A 22,922-nucleotide genomic window follows, 5' to 3' on the forward strand; every position below is an offset into this window, starting at 1 on the left:
GACACTGTCCTTTGTGGACTAATGTTATTAGTGGACTCCACCAGGGTTCAGTGTTGGCTTCATTGATGTTTTCTATATTTATCAATGATACTGATGAAGGCGTATCAGGCTCAATGTCCAAGTTCGCAGATGGTACAGAGTTTTGCAGGGTGGTTAATGATTGGAATGACAGTATGCTAATGAAAAAGGATCTAGAACAGTTAGGGAGATGGGCTGAGAAATGGCAGTTGAAGTTTAACACTGATAAATGCAAAGTACTGCATATGGGTAGCAGTAACTTCAGAGTAACATACCAACTGTGTAGTACTAAACTCAGGGTGGTGGAAAATTAAGAAAACTAGGGATAATTATGCAGTCAGATATCAAGTTCTCTAAGCAATGCTGACAGTGCATGGGGTTTTGTCAATAATATACAGGAATTTTGGTAGCAGGGATAAGGATGTGATTATCCCATTGTATAAGGTAGCAGTCAGGCCACATCTTGAGTACTGCATACAGGTCTGTAGACCTCATTTTAGGAAGGATGTAGAGCTGCTGGAATGAGTACAGAGAAGGGCAATGAGATTGCTGAGGGGAACAAAGGGATGCTCTTATGAAGAAAGGCTTCAATTCTTCAAATTGCAGCGTCTGGAGACTACGCACCTGTGAAGTGATCTGATTGATGTGTTTAAGGCTATGAATGAATTGAGCAAGCTCAGATTCTGCACCTGCTGGCATCCTACTTTTCTCCTAACTCCCATATTGATGATCTTAAGGGAAAACAATCTCATACTATTCTCAGAACTCTCCATTCAATACCTCCTGTAGTCTTCCGTCAAAAGAATTTTAAATAGTTTTGATACCAAGAAAGTGCCAGGTCCAGATGCTATTTCTCCACTTGTTCTGAAAACTTGTGCTCCTGAGCTTACTTCTCTTCTGTGTCACAGTTTTACACTTTCTTATTACACTGGTGTTTTTCCTTCCGCTTGAAAAGTTGCTCATATCCAGCCAGCTACTAAGAAGGATGACAAATCCCTCCCATCCAATATATTGTCCTATGCACTTACGTCTACTCTTTCGAATGTAACAGAGAAATTCATTAATCACCAACTCTTTTAAACTATCTAGAAATCTTCCATCTGATCAATGATCACCAGTATAGATTCCATCAATGTCGATCCACTGGTGATATACTGGCTTATGTTACCCATCTATGGACAAATTCAATACAACAGTTTGGTGAAACTCATGGAGTTGTTCAACATTTCAAAGGCTTTTGATTGTGTTTGGCATAAAGGTTTTCTAAATAAGCTTCCACGTTATGGTTTGCCAAATGTTTTTTTTGTAGTTGGGTATCCAGTTTTCTCTCTCTAATCACACTGCTCTTGACAATGACTCTGTCTTCTAACTTCTCCATTAATGCTAGTGTTCTCCAAGGTTCAGTTCTTTTTCCCACCCTTTTCCTCTTGTATATTAATGACCTTCTTCCATTGAGTGGAAATCCTATCCATATATGATAGCACATCTCAGTGATAGCTATCACTGATGATAGCACATTGCATTCTACCTTCCAGTTTGAGAAACCTTGCCCTGCACAAACAGCTTTAACTTCTCAAATATTCATTACTAATTCTTTAAATGTTGATCTCCAGGTAATTCTTCAGTGGGAAAACAACAAATTAGTTCATTTCAATTCTTCTAAAACTCAATCCCATCTTAGATCTCACAAAAAAAATTTTGTGTACCTGGTATGCACAAAAGATGTTTTATGTGAAAACATCTTTGACGAAAATCAGAACTGTTTTAAAATCGAACAGCTAGAATCGAAATTATGAATGATGTAATGTTTTATACTCATGCCCGCTACTTATTCTACCGAATCAATGTTTCGAAGAGGTTAGCGAAATCAAAGTAGATAGCCTAATTACACATTTGTTGAATAGTATGATGTCACAATCATGATTGCAACAATACAAGTATTTGTATTGTTGCAATTCGCATTTTCATTATATTCCATTGTTAGGCTATAGATTCGTTACATTCTGCCACAGATGTTTTCACATCAATAATTTTCTGATTAGTGAAAGGAACTGAATGCCACACTGCTATAACTGAGTGTTCAACAATGCCGAAGTCAAATGCAGAGCGTTGTTGAGAGTATCGAGCAAGCCAACCTAAGAAAATAAAGATGGAGGTAGCAATGAGTGCAGAAAAGTGACAGACTATTGCAATTACGTAAAAGACAAACAGAAAATCATGTGTTGGATTTAGCAGTACTTCAACCAGCAATGCCGCTCCATCTAACAATGATGTACCTGAAGTGAGTATTAATTATGTACGATGGGTTATTCCTCCAATTGCAGAGTAGATGAATTTAAATGTTCTTCTTTTCCTCACACCGACTACTATTTACATAAGAACTTGCATCGAGAGTTTGAAAGGAGATTTATGAAAACCGTTTTGTGTTCTGTATCATTTATGGTTCGTCTATGGTTCGAAAACAACACAAAGAAACCAGCTACTAAAGACACACCATTTATGCGCACTGCATTGCCCGATTTTGATGTCAGCTGGATCCTTATGTGTAATAGCTGCAGAGGATCACTTAAGAACAACACCATTCCAGTGATATCTAATTGCCAAACAGCTTTGTTTACCCAGAAATTCCATCACATTTATCAAAGTTGAATTTAGTGACAGAGAGGCTTATTTTTCCTTACTTACCATTTGTGCAAATAAGGAGCCTGAGACACGCATACAGAAATATGACATAAATACGGCATTCTGGGCCAAGTAATCCTGTGTGCCTGTTTCAGTCAACACAATGGTCCAATGCTTTCCAAGGGAGATTCACGACAATCATTGTATAAACGTGCATACAAAACACAAGAAAATACACAAGCCAAGGTATTTGATCGGGTCAGTAAGAAAGTGAGTGGTTAAAGCATTGCTTCTATATTTGGTCGACACGCTTCCCTATCAATTGTATCAAATCACAATAGCTCAGTCATTCTTTGATGACAGTCGCATAGAAATTAATTTGGCTAAAGACGACATAAGCAAAGTGGTTCTGAACAAGGAAAGTCTCGTTGCCCAACAGCAAATGTTGTGAAGCAAGGATAAATATCTTAAAATTACCTTAGAAGAAACTAAAGTACTGCAAAGTTTACTGTTTGATGAGCACACAGAGGAATTGTCCTTTCCCAGCATTTATCTTGGACAATTCAGAATGTTTAGAGAGAATTTACAAGTGATTCCATTCATGATGGCAATGAGTGAGCTCAGACGATCAGACTGACGCGGTGTTACTCCATATGATCTCCTTTATGTAGCAATGAAGATAATGAGATTGAGAGACTCTTTGATGGTGGCTTTCAAATACATAGATAAAGATTCAAAACTAACCCGTGAGCAAGTTAAATCCAAAGAATACATTAAGAGCTGTATCAAAAACAATTTGGCCTTCCTAAGGACAATTCCTAACGTGACCTACTACTGGGCTCAACATAAGCACGGTCTATTTGTTATGATTAGACAGCTTGGTAAACCTACAATGCTCTTGATTTTGAGTGCCAATGAAATCGGCTAATGACGCTAACTCACTAACTTTGATTTGGTATATCATTTCTGAATATGACGTCAAAGACGTTATTTCCGCTGTACATATATTGACTAATGAGGCTAACACACTAACTTTGATTTGGAATGATGTCATGTGATGTCACTTCAGTAAATGACCACATTTCAGCTGTACATATGCTAATGATGCTAACACACTAACTTTGATTCACTACATCATATCCAGAATGACATCATTTCCACATCGCAAAATCATGACAAATTGGTTTTACTACAGTGCAAAATTTAGTAGGTGCCGCCAAAGATGTTTTCACATCAAAAAGGATTACTTGAGCAGAAAAAGGTGGCATGGAAAGGTTACAGAGCAATAAAAAGTACTGAAGCCTATAACAGCTACAAGATGATCTGTAATAGAGCTACAGAAAAGGTTCAACAGGCAAAGGCAGTTTATGAGAAATCACTAGCAAACAGAGCAGAGAGGAGGGATAAGGAATTCTTCACATATATAAATGCCAAGAAGAGCAGGACAAACCAGATCGGACCTTTACGTAAGGGAAAGGGGATAGTATTAAATACACCAGCTTCCGTTGCAGATGAACGCAACAGTTATTTTGCATCGATATTTACAAATGAAAAGCCTTTTGTGGCAATGGGAAATTGTGGGAGCGAAGTTGAAAAATATGTAATTAATGATATTGAAATTTTGCAAGATTATTTAATGAAAAAACTTTCGAGCCTACAGGCCAGTAAGGCTCCTGGAGTTGATGGAATATACCCTATAATCTTAAGAGAGGCGGCAAGTGAGTGCATTGAACCATTGAGGCTAATTATGAGAGCATAAGACTCAGGAGAGATTCCCTTGGATTGGAAAAGTGCCAATGTATCTCCCGTACATTAGAGTAGCTCTAAGAGTGAAGTGGGAAATTATTGACCTGTCAGTCTGACTTCAGTGGTAGGGAAAATCATGGAGGCAATGATCAAGGGTGGAATTCAGGATCATTTGGATCGAATTGAAATTCTCAATGTTACTTACTCAGCATGGTTTTTTTAAAGGGAAAATCATGTTTAACAAATCTGGTTCGCTATTTTAAAAGGGTCACTCACGAGCTGGATTTAGGGAATAATTTTGACATTGTTTATTTAGATTTCAGCAAAGCTTTTGACTCAGTCCCACATGAGCGGTTGCTTTATAAGCTGGAACAGGCTGGAATCACTGGGAAAATCCTTAGATGGATAGCAGGATGGCTTCAGGGCAGGAGGCAGAGGGTTGTGATAAATGGCTATTCCTCAGATTGGGTTGATGTAAGAAGTGGGGTTCCCCAAGGATCAGTATTAGGACCACTGTTGTTTTTAATTTTCATAAACGACATTGATGAAGGGATAGAGGGCATGATGTCTAAATTTGATGTCAGCTCTACCAATTTTAATATCAAAATTGGTAGAGTAGTTTAATGATCACTGTCAAGCTGAGCTTCTTCAGAGAGACAGACCTAGATTGACTTCAGGAATGGTCAGAAAATGGCAGCTATGCTTTAATCCAACAAAGTGTAAGGTATTACACCTGGGAAACAGTAATCCCAAAATAACTTATTCACTTGGTGGAGTTCAACTAAACCCAGTACTGGAGGAAAGGGACTTGGGTGTTACGATACGGTCAGACATGAAATTCTCTGAGCATTGTAAACAGGCTGCAAGGAAGGCCCATGGTGTCCTATCGATGATCTATCGAACTTTTGCAAGTAGAGATAAAGACGTGATGATCCCATAAGGCTTTTGTTAGACCACACTTGGAATACTGTGTTCAAGTATGGAGACCGCACCTAAAGAAAGACATCGAGCTTCTTGAAAGGGTGCAAAGACGGGTAACTTGCCTGGTGAGATCGGCAAAAGGGCGTCCTTATGAACAAAGACTTCGAACATGTGGGTTGCAGAGTTTGGAAACTAGACACTTTAGAGGAGATTTGATTGAAGTGTTTAAGGCTCTGAGAGGTATCAGTAAAATGAATGAGGACGAAATTTTCAAGATTATAAATGATGCTAGAACTAGGGGACATAAATTCAAGTTACGGGGGGAAATGTTTAGATTGGACTGCAGGAAGTTTTATTTTAGCCAGCGAGTTGTAAATTACTGGAATAGGCTGCCTACATGGGTGGTAGAGGCTGACAGTTTGGGAAAATTCAAAGATCATCTGGATAGTAACTTCAGGTGAGGGAAGCGCATAGGATGATAGGTTTAATTTCCTTATCTTTTATTAATTATTATTTTTTTTTTTTTTTTGGCTGGTGCAGCATAAGCCATAGGCTTTCTTGCACCATGCGGCCATTACTAATACTAATACTGTTTCTGTTCCTTATCTTTGAAGACACCCAGATTTCTAGATAAGATCACACATCAGGGATTACACTGACTTCTAATCTCTCTTGGCATAAGTACGCCACAAATATTGCTTTCTCTGAATCTAAACAACTGAATTTTCTCTTTCACACTGGGAAATTACTTTTCACACATTACATTTATTTTAAACAGCTGCTCATTGTGTAGAAATTGGAAATCCACCCTATTGTGGAATACTGTTCCCACATCTGGAGTGTCTGGCGCCTCTGTAGCCAGGTGGGAAGGAGCAGCAGTGTGTAGCACACGCTTCTCAATTAGACTGGGGTTCAAGCCCGTCACCACCAAATACGGAGGATGCGGAAAGGTCAGGGAATGACCACCGCATATCCCGAAGCAATATGGCCTTAGTTGCTAATGCTCCTAAAAACCAAATAACAAACATCTGGAGTAGTGTCCCCATAACCTCTCTCAGGCTTCTAGACTCCATTTAAAAGAGGGCATTTAGGGTAATTCATGACCCATCTCTTAAAAAGTCTCTCCACTCTCTTTCTCACAGACATTCTGTTGGAATTGTTCTTCTAAATTGGCTTTTAAAATTCCTTGTGTGCGTGTGTGTGTGTGTGTGTGTGCGTGTGTGTGTGTGTGTGTGTGTGTGTGTGTGTGTGTGTGTGTGTGTGTGTGTGTGTGTCTCTCTGTCTCTCTCTCTCTCTCTCTCTCTCTCTCTTCCAAACCAGTCCAATCCATTTACTCCAAACTCATAAAACCAACAAATTCTCTTCTTCCTCATTTGTTCCTTCAGTTTTCTGGAACATCCTTCCTTCACACGTATTTCCTGAAAATTACAATCTACAGAAATTTAAGTCAAATGTCAATAAGCACCTTCTTTCATCTTCTCGGCATTCAACCCGTGCATGGTACTAAGTACTATAAGTTCTAATAATTTTCGCGTTTGGGGTGTTCATAAACAAAAAAAAGTTTCGCTTTATAAACTTTTTGTTTCAGGAGAGAAGTGACAGCAGAGTGCTTGGAAAGAAGGTTTGTGCATTATGCGAAGAGGTTTATTTGTGTGGTAACAGACACAGTATCCAAAGGCTGAGTTGTTCACAAACAAACAAATATCATGTAGTAAACACACAACTTTATAGAGGTTGTCTCAAAAATATTGGTACAAATGTTTAGGGGAGGTAGGTAACATCTAAAGGAATGTGAATCGCATAGGAACCCATAACCGGAAACGTCACGGGAAAGTAGCAGCAGAGGCACAAGCAGCAGAAATGACACAAGACAGTAATTAGTGGCAAACATTTATTTGACATAATATTAACAATGGAGTATGAGATGAATGCATTTCATGATATTACAACAGATGCTCGAAGGTTCCACCATGAGACGCGATTCTTGTGTGACACTGACGCAGCATGGAATGGCGGACACGGTTGAACACACCTGGAGTTTCTTTGACAGAAGCAGCAGTGCAGACGGATCTCGCCACAAGATCCATTTCTGTCTCCACAGGCGATTCATACACGATAGATTTGAGGGGTCCTCCACAGAAAGAAATCAAGGCTCGATAAATCAGGTGAGTTGGGGGCCAGGCAACAGGTCCACCACGGATATCCATCGACGCCCAAAACGCCTGTTCAAATGGTCACGAACATACCTTCCATAATGGGCAGGTGCCCTGTCATGTTGAAACCAAATGTTGCGTCTCACATTTGCTGGAACATCGTCAAGTAACCCTGGTAGAACTTGTTCAAGAAAGATCCGATATTTAGCGGAGTTCATGCGGGATGGTAACAGGTATGGGCCAACTAAGCAGTCACCGACATACCTGCCCACACATTTATTGTGAAGCGATGTTGTGCCGCATCAGGGTGCACACCGTGTGGGTTGTAGTGAGCCCACACATGAGCATTGTGCTGATTGAATAAGCCTTCCCGAGTGAAATAAGCCTCATTCGTGAACAAAACATAAGCTGGTAAATTCAAGTCTTGAACACTTTCTTGGAGAAACCACTGCGGAAAAGCCACACGTGCAGGATGATGTTGGGGAGCAGTAACTGAACCCTTTGGAGATTAAAGGGGTGTAAGGAATCGTTGTGCCAGACACGCTGTATGCTGCACTCCTAAGGCAGAGGCAACGGCATGTGTGCTGGTAGTAGGATTATTCTGGACGGCATTCAACACACTTTTTTCTATGGCGGGAGTTTGCGTCGAATGTGGTCTGCCCGCACTATTCCTGTTACCTCTAAATGACCCATAATCGCACAAATTTTGATGCACATGCGCAAACAAACGGTGGCCCGGTACATGTCTGTCTGCGAAGCGTTCTCCATAAATTTGTTGAGCCACTCGTCCACTGCCATCTGTTATTCCATACACTAGGTGCATGTCTGCCAGCTCGCAGTTTGTATATTGATGCATGCTCTTCACGCGGTGACTACCGCGCCGTCTACCGACTTACGGTGACGTTCTCAGTTATGGGTTCCTATGCAATTCACATTCCTTTAGATGTTACCTACCTCCCCTAAACGTTTGTACCAATATTCTTGAGACATCCTGTATATTGTTGATCTTTGCACTGAGACCATTTTACATTCTCCAATTGTGAGAAAACTAGATCTGATATTCATGTATAATAACAGAGTCTGTTCAGAGAAATAACAAGTGTCAATAACAGATGATGAAATCATGGCAACAGCTATAAGGTATTATACCCGAGGAAATAAAAGTGAATTTTGTTTACTTGTCAAGTAATGAGAAAGAAAAATCACATATAAAACATTTATAATAAATTACTCAATCTCAGTACAACTGCAAAGGTTTCAAATAAATTATACTTTTTGAAAATAAAATGCAACTAACCTGAATTATCAGTATACTGGAAAACCATCATTATAATTGCAGCTGTTGACATTGTAGCATAATTCTCACTTTCCAGGTCAGGATATTGTACTGAAAGATAAAAAACAAATAAGAATTTAAAAATGTATCTGTATATTATCTTCAAATCAATATATTATATTATATACATTAATTTTAATTTATATGATATATATATTAGTGGACAAGTTAGCAGTAGCATTAGCATTAGTAGAGGCATATGATGCAAGAAAGCAAGCTTATGCAGCATCAGCCAAAAAGAAAAAAAAAAAAAAACACTCCCATTTCACCCATCCGTTCGTTCGACATACCGGTCCAGATGAGCCTTAAATTTTTTCAGGCTATCAACTTCCATAACAAGGGATGGAAGTCTGTTCCACCAACCAACTATGTGCTGGTTAAAGGCAAATTTCCGCACATCCATCCTACATCCTATTGCCTTATACAAGGGGATAATCACCTCCTTATCCCTGCTGGAAAAATTCCTGTATATCATTGACACCATGGGCTACTCTTGCAGACTGTCTGCACTGCTAAGAAAACTTCATATCTGCCTGCACAATTACCCCCAGGTCCTTATCACTCTCTACCTCTGTCAGTGTAGTACCACACAGTTGATACATTACTCTGGGGTTATTGCTTCTCATATGCAGTACTTTACATTTGTCAATGTTATTGTTATACTTCAGTTGCCACCTTTCAACTCATCTACTCAACTTTTCTAGATCCTGTTGCAGCAGTGTACTGTCATTAGTGTCATTAACAACCCTGGCGACCTTCGTATTGTCTGCAAACTTGGACATTAAGCCTCATATACCATAATCAATATCATTGATGAATACAGAAAACAACAATGGACCCAACACTGAACCCTGGAGGACTCCACTAATAACATTAGTATATACGAAGAACAGTGTCAATTGATTACCACTCTTTGTCTTCTCCCACTCAACCATCCCTTTATCCATAGCAGCAATTTGCCTCTAATGCCACACTGCTCCAATTTGTGCAGCAGTCTTCCACGTATCAACAGCCTTTCTAAGATCCAAATATATGATATCAAAATTATTCTTTGCATCCAGTTCCTTTGTGACTTCATCAAAGTATCTAACCAAATTGGTCAGACAAGACTTTTCCTTAAAAAAACCCATGCTGTGTCCGAGCTATAACTGAAGTCTTGTCTAGATGATTCTGCAATTCTTCTTTAACCAGTGCCTCCATTAATTTCCCTGGAACAGAAGTTAAACTAACAGGTCTGTAATTACCTGTGTCTCCCTTTGAACCTTCTTTGTGGATTGTGGTCACATTTCCAGTCCATGGGTACCTCCTCTGAGTCCAAGGAAGCTCTCATAATTATGGCTAAGGGTTTGCTTACTTCCTTTGCTGCCTCCTTTAATATAACTGGATAGATCCCATCCACCCCAGGTGCCTTTCTTGTGTTTATCTTCAACAATTTCTCCTCCACTTTACTCTCAGTTATTACAAGATTATCTAGCTTACTGCCAGAGTTGAATACACCTCTGTCATTCGCTGAATAACTCCTCATGTGTGAATGTTGATGCAAAATATTCATTTAGTTTGTATGCTACCTCAGCAGGATCATCAACAGTTGAACCATCGATATGATATCAAGTGGACCAATCTGTTTCATCCCCTTCCTTGTAGAGTTTACATGAATAAAGAACTCTTTGCTGTATTTCTTTGCATCCTTTGCCAAAGATTTCTCGTAACTTGCCTTTGCTGCCTTGGTTACATTGTTACATTGGTTACTTGGGTGCATTGTGACTTGGTTACAGACCACCTTATATCTATCATAGGCTTCCATGTGACCTATTAATTTATATGTATCCCACACATTTTTCTTCTCTGCCATATGTCTCATTAGTTCATCTGATATCCATTTAGTCCTAAATCTTGAACAATATTTCTTAGTTGGTATGAAAAGCCTAGTAGCTTCCAGGATTATTTCTTTTAATGCTTCCATTTTGAATTTGCTGTTGGTAACATCATCAGTTGGTCCCACAATATAGAATTTAAATACTGTCTCAGATCATCGTAGTCACCTTTATGAAAGCAAAAACCCTTCAGCACACGGTGATCACTGCTTTCTAGTGGTTCCTTTATCTGCAGATTCTTAATGCATGAATAATCACTACTGATAATCAGATCAAGAGTATTACTCCCTCTAGTTGCCTCCGAACGTGCTGCTGTAGAAAACAATCATCCAATAAATCCACAAAAGCCTTGCTAGTGTATGAGTGACCCTCCCACAAATTCCAGTCAATCTCTGGAAAATTAAAGTTCACCAATATAAGACACTCTGATTTACTGGCCCACTCTATTTCTCTGCACAATTGCTCATTATACTCTGCAGATTCATTAGGCCTATAACACACACCTACTCTCATTTTTCCTTTCTCAGTTCTTTTGTCACACGAAACAGACTCAACATTGCATTTTCCACCAACATCAACTGGATGCACTTCCTTAGATTTTATGTGTTTCTTAACTAACAGCATAACCCCTCCTCCCTTCCTGTCCTGTCTATCCTTTCTATTATACTCTCCAAATTCCAATTCTGCATTGCTTATGTGTGACAGCACGTCTCTGATATCTGAATAATATCTGCCTTTGATGTCTTGACCAGCACTTCAAGCTCATCAAATTTATTAACTATACTCCTAACACTGGTGTACGCATAAGTATACATACACCTGTTTCTACTCTTAGTTACCCTAACACAGCCCATGTATTTACTTGGAAGGTGAATTGTCGGCATAGTTACTTGTGCCACCTTTTCAACCCCATTTTTGAATTGGTGATACATTTGCACACCTCCAGTCCATGGGGACCTCCCCTGAGTCCAAGGAAGCTTTTATAATTATGGCTAAGGGTTTGCTTACTTCCTTTGCTGCCCCCTTTAATATAACTGGATACATCCCACCCACCCCAGGTGCCTTTTTTATGTTTAACTTCAACAATTTCTCCTCCACTTTGATCTCAGTTATTACAAAATCATTTAGCTCCCTGTTAAAGTTTGATAAACCTCTGGCATTCCCCTCATTGCATAACTCTTCATGTGAGAATATAGATGCAAAATAATCATTCAGTTTATCAGCTACCTTAGCATGATCATCAACGGTCAACCCATCTATGTTAAGTGGTCCAATCTGATTCATCCCTTTACTTCTAGAGTTTATATAAGTAATGAACTCTTTGCTGTTTTCTTTGCATCCTTTGCCAGGGATTTCTCATAATCTGCCTTCACCTGCTAACCTCCTTTGTGACTTGATTACAGACTAGTTTATATCTGCCATAGGCTTCTGTGTCACTTGCTACTTCATGTGCATTCCATACATTTTTCTTTTCTGCCATGAGCCTCATTAGTTCATCTGACATCTATTTAGTCTTAAACCTTGAACAGTATTACTTAGTTGGAATGAAAAGCCTAGTAGTCACCAGAATTAAGTCCCTCAAGGCTTCCCATTTAGAATTCAATGTTGGTAACATCAAACAGTTGATCCCTCTGTACAGAATTTAAAAACTGTCTGAGACCCCTGTACTCATCTTTACGAAAGCAAAGGTCTTTGCCTTTAGCCTTCATGGTAGTTACATCTTTAAGTAATTTCCACATCAGTAAGTTGTGATCACTGTCACCCAGTGATTCCTTTATCTGCAAATTCTTAATGCATTCTAAATCTGATTATTAGCAGATCAAAAGTATTAATTCTTCTGGTTGCTCTTGAACATGTTGCTGTAGAAAACAGTCATCCAATAAATCCACAAAAGTCTTGCTAGTGTGTGACTGACCAACCCACAAGTTCCAGTCACTATTATGGAAAGTTAAAATCCCCCATTATAAGACATTCTGATTTACTGGCCCACTCTATTTCTCTGCACAACTTCTCATTATACTCATCAGATTCATTAGGCCTATAACACACACCTATGGTCCTTGAGGTTGTCACAGACATTCTCTCAGATATGCCAGACAAGCTGTACTTGCTACCTGGGAGTCTAAAACGCTGATGGAACTGATATTCGGGTGACACTCAAGTCAACTGGACCCAATTTCGGCAAAGTCCGGACGGTCTGTGACAGCCAAATCCTCTGCTTGCACCTTCATGATGGTGGGACTGTTAGTAATCCTGGGTATAACCTCCATGCACAAGTACATGGTGGGTGACCAGCCAGGTGTGAACCAACTTAAGCAGGGGTCGAGGTGTGGTGCCCACACCACATGGAGGAATGCTGCCCCTCTATGTTACCAGGCAGTACTAGGTGATAGATGACTCTCATCAACCAGTGAAATACCACCACTTTGCATATTGGAGGCTTGAAATGGTGGAACCCATGTTTAGTCTCTAGAGCTAAGTTCTGGTCAACCCTTCCCTATATCTTCCATCATGCAGTATGATTGATGGCTTTTGAGGTTATGATGAACGTCGTGGCGAGATCCAATATTCCTTACATTTCGAGGGTACAGCTCTAAAACGGTGATCGCAGGCCGGCCGCTAGTTAGTACACCGGACTAAACCTATTGGTAACTCTCTAGGAGGCTTCCGGATCAGCTAGTGTATAATCTTGCTACCTCTATTCTGCCAGATAGTGACTGGAGGGAGTCCGAGTAGTGTGTATGCGGGGAGCATTGTCGAGGCCACGTTATGTCAAGGATCTGGGTATATTCTTACCACGTGTACGCTATATTCAAAAATTTCATTACTTCATACAGCATATCCCACCCACTTTTTCTTACTATTGAATACACCATCAATTGTCAAACTAATAGAGCAAGCTTATCTGCGAAAAGATCTAAACCTCCCAAGCACTTCCTAATTCATTTCACAAATGTACGTGGTCTCAATTCTAATCTCAACGATGTCCATTTCCACTTGCAGTCTGCCAAACCCCATGTACTTTTTCTGACAATCTCAGTTATCGGTTGATTCAACTACTGCTCATCTCAGATGCCCAAATTATTCGCTGTATGATTCCTTTCACATCAAAGGTGGTACTTGTGCATATGTCCGTTCTGATATTCCCTGTCAGAGACTTGGCAATTTGGAATCTCCTCTCTTTGATCTTCTCTGGCTTAAAATCTCTCTACCTCATTGTGTCCAATTCATCTGTTGTCTCTACCGTTCTCCCAACTCCACTAACCACTTGGAGCTCTCTGACTTCCTCTCTTTGCAACTTGACTTTCTCCAGTCCAACTTTCCTAACAGTGAGGTAATTTTCCTTGGTGATTTTAATGTTCACAACTCCAGCTGGCTTCCGATGTCTAGTCACACCGACCCAGCAGGTCGAGATGCTGAGGCTTTTGCATTTACTTATGACCTTGCACAGATTGTTCATTTGCCTACAAGAATACCGGACAATCCTAATCATACAGCCAATACGGTTGATCTTTTTCTCACAAACAACCCTTCTAAGTACACGGTCGAAGTGACAGGTCCTTTAGGCACTTCAGATCAAACTTGGTGATTGTCTCTTCTCCAACGGAACCTTTATCTCGTGGCTATTCCCAACCTTGTGTTGTTTGGCATTACAAGAATGCAAAATGGGATGACCTGCGAGACTTCTTTTCTTCTTTTATTTGGTCGTATTACTGTTTCAAAACTTCTGATGTCCACGTTTGCTCAGATCGTGTCAGTGAAATTATTCTTGCAGGAATGGAATCCTTTATCCCACACTCCACTTTAAAATCTCATCCTTTATCTAAACCTTGGTTTTCCAATAAATGTGCTAAGGCTGTTCAAGAGAAGAATGTTGCATATCGTAATTGGCTTGTTTCTAATTCTTCAGTTTCATTTTCTGCCTAAACCAAAGCTCGCAACAACTGCTTTAATCAATCCAAACTAGAGTTTGAACAGGCTAAGAGTAGAAAACTTGCTTCTGCCCTAATGGTAGCCGAGCATTCTGGTGTCTTGCCAAAGCTATTGGCCGCAACTTTTGCCCATCTCTGCTCCCACCTCTGTCCAAACCAGATGGTTCTGTTGTCATTTCAGCCAAGGATAAAACTGACCTGCTAGCATCCCATTTTTCTTCCAACTCATGTATTAGTGATCTTGGTAAAACACCTACCACCATTCCCAACACGCTGCATTCAATGCCTCCTGTGGTCTTCCGTCAAAAGGATATCACAAGGATTTTGATGCTAAGAAAGCTCCAGGTCCTGACGGTATTTCTCCACTTGTTCTCAAAACCTGTGCTCCTGAACTTACTCCTATTCTTTGCCGCCTTTTTTCGCTTTCTTATTCCAAAGGTGTTTTTCCTTCTTTTTGGAAATTTGTTCATATCCAGCCAGTTCCTAAAAAGGGTGATAAATCCCTCCTATCCAATTATCGTCCCATTGCAATTACTTCTACTCTTTCTAAAGTAATAGACAAATCAATTAACCGCCAACTCTTAAACTACCTAAAAACTTTCCGTCTGATCAACGATCGCCAGTATGGATTCCGTCAATGTCGATCCACTGGTGATATTCTGGCTTATGTTACCCATTTATGGACTAATTCAATGGAAAGGTTCGGTGAAACACAAGTAGTTGCTCTTAACATCTCAAAGGCTTTTGATCATGTTTGGCATAAAGGTCTTCTAAACAAGCTTCCATCTTATGGTTTGCCAACTGTTTTCAGTAATTGATTATCCAGTTTTCTCTCTGATCGCTCACTGAGGGTGATGGTAGATGGCTTTCTGTCTTCTAACTTCTCCACTAATGCCGGTGTCCCTCAAGGTTCAGGTCTTTCCCCCATTCTTTTCCTCTTGTATATTAATGAACTTCTTCCATTGACTGGAAATCCTATCCATAGTTCTGCCGATGATAGCACATTGCATTCCACTTTCCATTTTGAGAAACCTTGTCCTGCTCAATCAGCTTCAACTTCTCGAAAATCTGCTACCAATTCCTTAAATGCCGATCTTCAGGTAATTCTCCAGTGGGGCAGAGACAACTTAGTTGATTTCAACCTTTCTAAAACTCAGTCTTGTCTTATATCTTGCAAAAAGAATTCTTCTGCTCCTATACTTATCTTTAGTGACACTCCTATTTCTAGGCAAAATGATATATCTCTTTTGGGGATTACCCTGACTTCTAATCTCTCTTGGCACAAGCACATTACAAATATTGCTTCCTCTGCATCTAAAAAACTTGGTTTTCTCTTTCGCTCTCTACGTTACTTTTCTTCCAAACAGCTGCTCACTCTGTATAAATCGCAAATTCGCCCTGCCACGGAATATTGTTCCCATATCTGGAGTGGTGCCCCCAAAACCTCTCTCAAGCTTCTTGATTCCATTCAGAAGAGGGCAGTTAGGTTAATTAATGATTCATCTCTAACAGAGTCTCTCCACTCGCTTTCTCATAGACGTACTGTTTCTGCTGCATGCCTCTTCTACAGATACTTCCATGGGCACTGTTCTTCTGAATTGGCTTCTATAATTCCCGCTCTCTCTTTCAAAACAGTCCGAACACGTGCTGCTACCAGCCAACATCTGTTTACTGTCCAACTTCAAACCCACAGAACCAACTTTTCATCTTCTTCATTTATTCATTCAACTGCTGTTTTCTGGAACAACCTTCCTTCATACGTATTTCCTGAAAATTACAATCTACAGAAGTTCAAGTCCAATGTCAACAAATATCTTCTTTCGTCTTCTCAACCTCCAACCCGAGCATGGTACTAAGTACTATAGGTTCTAATACCTCTTGTGTTTGGGGTTCACATAAAAAAAAAAAAAAAAAAAAAAAAAAATTTTTTCCTTTCCCAATGCTTATGTCACATCAAACAGACTCAACATTGCATTGTCCACCAACATCAATTGGATGCACTTTCTTAGATTTTACATGTTTCTTAACTAACAGCATAACCCCTCCTCCCTGTCCAGTCTATCCTTCCTGTACACATTGTACTCCCCAAATTCCAATTCTGCACTGCTTATGTCTGTGTGACACCAGGTCTCTGATATCCCAACAATATCTGCCTTTGATTTCTTGACTAGCACTTCAAGCTCATCAAATTTATTAGCTATACTCTTAGCATTGGTGTACATGCAAGTATACATGCACCTGTTTCTACTCTTAGTTACCCTAACACAGCCCATGTATTTATTTGTTCCACTATGAATCCCAGCAGTTCTGGAAATCTCCATTGCCTTGCTTTCCAGGCTGCTGCTCATTCTAATAGAAGCAGTGCAAGAATCACTTTTGCCTCAACTGTTAACATTTTAGTCTGTGTTTCTCCCCAAGCTAGCAGTTTTCCAACCCACTTAGCACTACCTCGATAGCATCAGCAAATATTCTTGCACCCTTTCTATTTAAGTGTACCTCATCCCTGTAGAAGCACAGACCAGGCTGAAAAAAATTCTACCCCTTGAGCCTTGCACAATCTCTGCAGGGCCGAATTGATGGACAAGGCTCTCATCATATACTCCCTCCTATCGAGTCCAGGCAGAATTGCAGACACTTTCACATTAAGCTCTAACTCGTGACTTTTTTTCAACATTGACCTGTACTTGTTGAGTAAATCTGGAGACCTCTTACTCTTATTGTCATTAGTTCCAACATGTACAAGAATATCACCTTTTGTGCCCTTAAAAGATGATATCTGCTCTACAACGTCATCAACTTATGCCTCTGGCAGATAAACCTGGTCCTGTTACACCTATTCTTCTTGCATAGCAAGGGTTCTGGCAAGGTTCCCAAAATGTTACCGTACGGTATAGTGATTTAGTTAATAGCTAAATTAACTATCTTAAAATTCACATGGTATAACAGTTGTCATTATAAAAATCTAGATTCCAATTAAATCTTTCTTGATGTACTATTAGATGGTGCTATTAATTTAAAATCTACTAAAATTAGAATCTGATTATCCTTCCTGTGTATCCTTCAGATAATTCTGACCACCATGCTTGCATGCCAAGTCTTTGCAACAACAGCAATTTGGTTAATGGTCTCAAATTTTCCTGTTGTAAAGCTGAGATCATGTTGAATATCATAGTATGCAATGTTTGAAGAGTGCCTCACATACTGTATGGCACTCTTGCTTGTATCTGCTTGCAGTATATGAAGTACTTGTATGCAGCTTTAATTTGATTTAATGGTTGCAAATTTTATTTTATTGGGTATTTTATACTCAAATTTTATTGTGAGTATAAAATACTGTATAATATATGTCACTTTTAACCCTAGCCTGGTCTGCACAAGGCTACATTTAACCTCCCACTTGAAAGTTGTCCCCTGAAAAAACTAATAATTTCTACTCAATTTACAAAATTGAAACCCTCAATATACATAAACAGAAGTATATTCTTTGACTTCCTACCTTTAGTGTTTCAGCAAAAACTATTAATTCACTCGAAAACAGCAAAAATGTACGATCACATATCAATTTATTAAATTTTTATGTCGGCAAAACACGATCCAAGCTTTATAGATAAAACACGTTACAGCATTTGTTCAAAAATTCCCGCTTCGTCTAGCTAAAACGAATCAACACACATGGAGATATAATTGACTGGTCAAGTTTACGTCATTAGTGTTACCAAGGCGATCCATGGAGAAAATAAAAATGTAAACAATTTTCGTGGAAAACAAACAGTTGAGCATCATTACTTGAGAATAATATTTTGCATAGCTCTCTCAGAACAGATTGCTTTTCTGCTTTTCCCAATTGTTGTACGAAAGAATTGCAATGAATTGTTTTCGAAAAACAAAAATATCTTCTTTCCTTTCTTCAGTATGTATTGTATCTACTAACAAAAAATCAAGTAAATTCATCTATTGGAAGCCATACTGGAAATGGAAGGGAAAAAAATAATAAAACTGTCATAAAACTGATCACTACAATGTGCATTTCATAAAAAAAAAAAGTTCGCTTTATTGTAATTGTTTTTAGAGGACTAAATCGGAACAGCAGTTTCATGGATATATATTTGATCTTCTTACAAAATTTCAAGAAAATATTTCTATTCATAGCTGCATTATAAACTTCGAAAACTGATGTCAAAGGAACTTCGCATGTATCTCGCCTGGTGTGCAAATGAAAAAAAAAAAAAAATGTGCTACTAGTAACAGATTGTGAAAATAATCTGCTACTCGTAGTGATGGATTGGGAAATTGTAAGTAATTGTTATTGAATACTTCAATATTTCCTTGATATGCATTTGATACCATCAAAAAATTTCAAGAGAAAAATTGAATTTTCTTTATCACATACACACGCCCGAAAAATTCACCATATAATGTCATGTGTTTCAATGCTTGAATTCCATTCTGAGCTGCAACTGTAATAAAGTTATCTCTCCTGCACTGACAGAGTAGCTGTTTACCGAATGAAGAAAAACAGGGTTCATTTTCTTGAAATTTCCAGTTCCCTTCATTCACTTGGGGGAAAAAAACTGCTTAGGGAAGGGAGTCCACACTTTCTAGTCCGACCCTAGGGGGGGCAGGGAGAGAGAGAGAGAGAGAGAGAGAGAGAGAGAGAGAGAGAGAGAGAGAAATAAAAATACCCTTTTGGTGGGGAGAAGGCCAAGAGATTGTCAAAGGTCTAGAGCTCTTACTTTCATTTATTTTATTTATTTATTATTATTTTTTAAATTTATTATTATTATTATTTTTTTTTTTTTTCTTGTGTTGTTCTAGCAATCCATCCTGGATTGGGGCTTCCCTGTGCTGGGATAGTCCTTCTCCTCTTTTCTCCTTCCCTCTCTTCATCTTATACAAGGTTTTCTTTCCTCCCTGGGAAACGAGTTTCCCAGGGAGGAGGGCGTGCAGATAGTAGGGGAGGCCTCGCCCTCCTGCTAGGGATGAGTACCTGGAGGCAGTCGTCCAGGTGAGCACTGCTTCCAGGTAGCCAAAATGCCAAAACACAACATCACAATACAGAACACACACACACACACACACACACACACACACACACACACACACACACACACACACACACACACACACACACACACACACACACACACAAGCTCACAAACAGTTGTTCTTTCCTGTTACTTTCTCCCGTGCGGGATGAAAAACTTTTTTCTCTCTCTCGCTTGCCTTCCTTTTCATCTGTCTTCATCCAACATGGGATATTACTATGCGGGATGATTTTTTTTTTTACACAACACACACTGGCCTTACCTTGACAGTACGTAAAAACTGAAGAGAGCAACAAGGCGGAGATGAACTTATGTTCTAGGAGCCGCCCATACAAAAACACAAAAAAAAAAAAAAATAAATAAATAAAATAAAAATAACAATAATAATAAAAATAGCATTGCAGCTCTAAGTCAGCTTCATCCCAGGATGCTGAAACTGCAATTGTTTTAGAGAACAATATTTTGCATTTTTACTTTCTAACATTATTTTGCAATATAGCTCTGTTACAATATTTTGCTTCGTTTCTTTACATTATTGCTGTAGCCAATGATATCGGTGTGCACGACGTTTCATCACAGATGCTGAAGTTCTAATTAGTCAGTTCATCCTAGGATGCGGAAGTACTAATAAGTCCGATTTTGGTCTGGTGCGAATTTGAGAAAAAATCCACAATAATCCCTCTGGAAATATTAGCGAGTGAATTGCATTATAAATTTCAAACATTGCTGTATAGCTTTCCTTGAATGCAAATGACTACGGTTACTCTCCTTTGAGTGACTGCCCTTTTACAGATGTTTTATTGCAGACACTTCCTTCCAGTCAGTAAAATCATCAGTAGTCATCCTTTACTGTACCTAAAGTAATTCGTTATGTTGGGGGAAACAGTTTTTGCTCCTAATTGATGTAGCACTTTTGAATTTCGCAAAGTGGATTAATTGAACACAAATTACATTAGAAGGTCAGTAAAAGAGTTGACAATTGGTGGGCAGCATTCCGACAAACAAATTTTCTGTTTATATTCCGGGATGACCGTGCAGTCAGAGATCCCGAAATAGAGAGAGAGAGAATACAAGAAACCACACCGAATTTAGCAGTCACCAACTTGATTGTGTGAAATTGCTCATCTGTCAAAAACCACAGAAAAACGAGAAAAGTGATGGGGAGTAAATCTATTTTTCAGTGGGGTTTATCTTTTTATTGCAGCTCAGAACAGCATTATGACCGTGGATACTGAATTTATTCGGCTTCTGAACTAAAACAGAATTTCTCCCTTTGCGATGACATCAAAGTGTAACAAGCAAATATCTTCTAACAATACTTTTTGAGCAGCCCGTGATTCATAATCTGTTAGCTTTGTATTGTTAGAAAATATTGCAGTTTTGTGAAGAATACACATTTCAAGAAACAATCAGTTATTCATACCGAATGATTTTTTTTTCTTCTTTTGCACACCAGTTTTCGAAGTTTATAACGCAGCTATAAATAGAAATATTTTCTTGAAATTTCGTTAGAAGATCAAACCCAGGAAACTGCTGTTCCGATATTGTTTACTAAAAACAATTACAATAGAGCAAACTTTTTTTTTTTTTTTTTTATCAAATGCACATTGCAGTGTTATCAGTTTTACACCAGTTTTTCCCGTTTCCAACAGATGAATTTCCTTGATTTTATGTTCGTAGTGCAATACACATTGAAGAAAGGAAATACGATCTGTTCGCCTTTCATAAACAATTGTTGCTACTGTTTCGCTTTATTGCCTCTTATGTCAACAACAGTAGCTCGCAGTTGTCTTTTGTTTATTTTCTTTCCTCCCTTCCCATCTCGATGTAGCTGTATGGGAGACGATGTCACGTGATATAAAAAGAAATTTGCGCGCTCTACATCAAGAAACGAATCAAGTGTCGGGTTTCATAAGCTCTAGGTTGGTTAGGGCAGGGGTAGAAAAATAAATTGAAAAGGCATAAAAAAATGCATACTTGATGTCACATTTTTGTCATTTGTGTGAAATTCAATAGAAGGTTTTGAAAATTGAAGTGGGAAAATTCAAGAAAACAGTTCTGGCTCCAACTATAGTGAGTTTCAGCTCTGTAATTAGAGTGAAAATTATAGAATTAACTTGCTGAACCCAGCTGGGGATGGAACGTACCCCACCGGACAGGAATACGGTTGGACTATATACAAGTATTAGCATTTCACTCTTCATAATCAGAATTTTTTTTTTTTTTTTTTTACCTTTTCAATTCAATACATTTCATAGCAGAAATTGGAATATCAATTATTTGAAAAGTTTGTAAGGTGACTAGCATTTTAAAATATTTCAGATAGAAAAGAGTGACAAATCTGCCCCCACCTAAGGCAAGAAAAAGTGACTAGCCAAAAATGATAACAGCTTTAGTCATAGTGTAAGTCATGAAACTTGGAAATGGATAAAACTTCAAAAACACAACAAATGGCTACTGGTAAACACAAATGAAACCCTGTCAATCCAGAATGACACTTTTCAACAATCCAGTTTAAGAATAGACACAAATGCAGATAGAAATTCTAATCAGTGATAATTAAAAAAATTAAATTGACACAAGAAGCCAAAAATTCTGAAAAACCACATATGAAACAACACAATTGCAGTTCCATAATAATTATTTGTGAATTCTACAAATTCAAAAAGTTTTCTTAAAGAAAACCTAGAGATATAAAATTCAACAGTTGTTATGAAGGCAAATTAAAAATTGCTGATATACCTGGCATAGGACATTGTTTTAAAGTTCACAGTCAGGTTTGGTGACTCTCAGAAATTTGCACAGCTGTAAAGGCTTGATAGCATAGAAGCTGTTCAGGTGCATCTTATATTGTCTGGTAACAATCACTGTTTGCCAGAAAAATAGATATTATAAGAAAAAATAATCTTTTTTGAAGAATTTTAATACCATAACAATCCAAATATTGTTATGTATCATGTTGTGGCAACATTCAAAGATTGCCTCACAACACTTAAAGCACTTGCTTATGTCATGTAGCCTTGGTTGATTACAGTGGTCCTAATACACAGAACACTGAAGTGATTTTAGTGTGACTACAGTGAGAACATCAATTTTTCAACTTATTTCTATTTCTCTGTTTATGCATTTTTTTTCCCACTTCATATAACAGTGCAACTTAAAAGCATAAATGGAAAGGTGATGAATTCTCCAAGAAAAGAAAGAAGCTACTATGAAAAAAATGAAGAGATCATTAGTTGTAGTGTCAAAATCTGAGCAACTGGTAGTGCCAAACA

The 22,922-nt window shown here is 38.6% G+C and overlaps 1 protein-coding gene across 1 annotated transcript in view; it reads right to left on the minus strand.

Moving 5' to 3' along the window:
- The window catches only part of unc79 (UNC-79 domain-containing protein), a 1,082,710-nt gene that overhangs the window by 978,408 nt on the left and 81,380 nt on the right, over nt 1-22,922 (minus strand). The window contains exon 6 of the mRNA XM_090389680.1: nt 8,758-8,847. Within this exon, the coding sequence (XP_090245806.1) occupies nt 8,758-8,847 (90 nt within the window). The remainder of the gene's footprint in view (nt 1-8,757; nt 8,848-22,922) is intronic.

This window comes from Mastigoproctus giganteus, chromosome 2, assembly GCF_048544385.1.
Source record: "Mastigoproctus giganteus isolate SK-2022 chromosome 2, ASM4854438v1, whole genome shotgun sequence".
NCBI classification, from domain to species: domain Eukaryota; kingdom Metazoa; phylum Arthropoda; class Arachnida; order Uropygi; family Thelyphonidae; genus Mastigoproctus; species Mastigoproctus giganteus.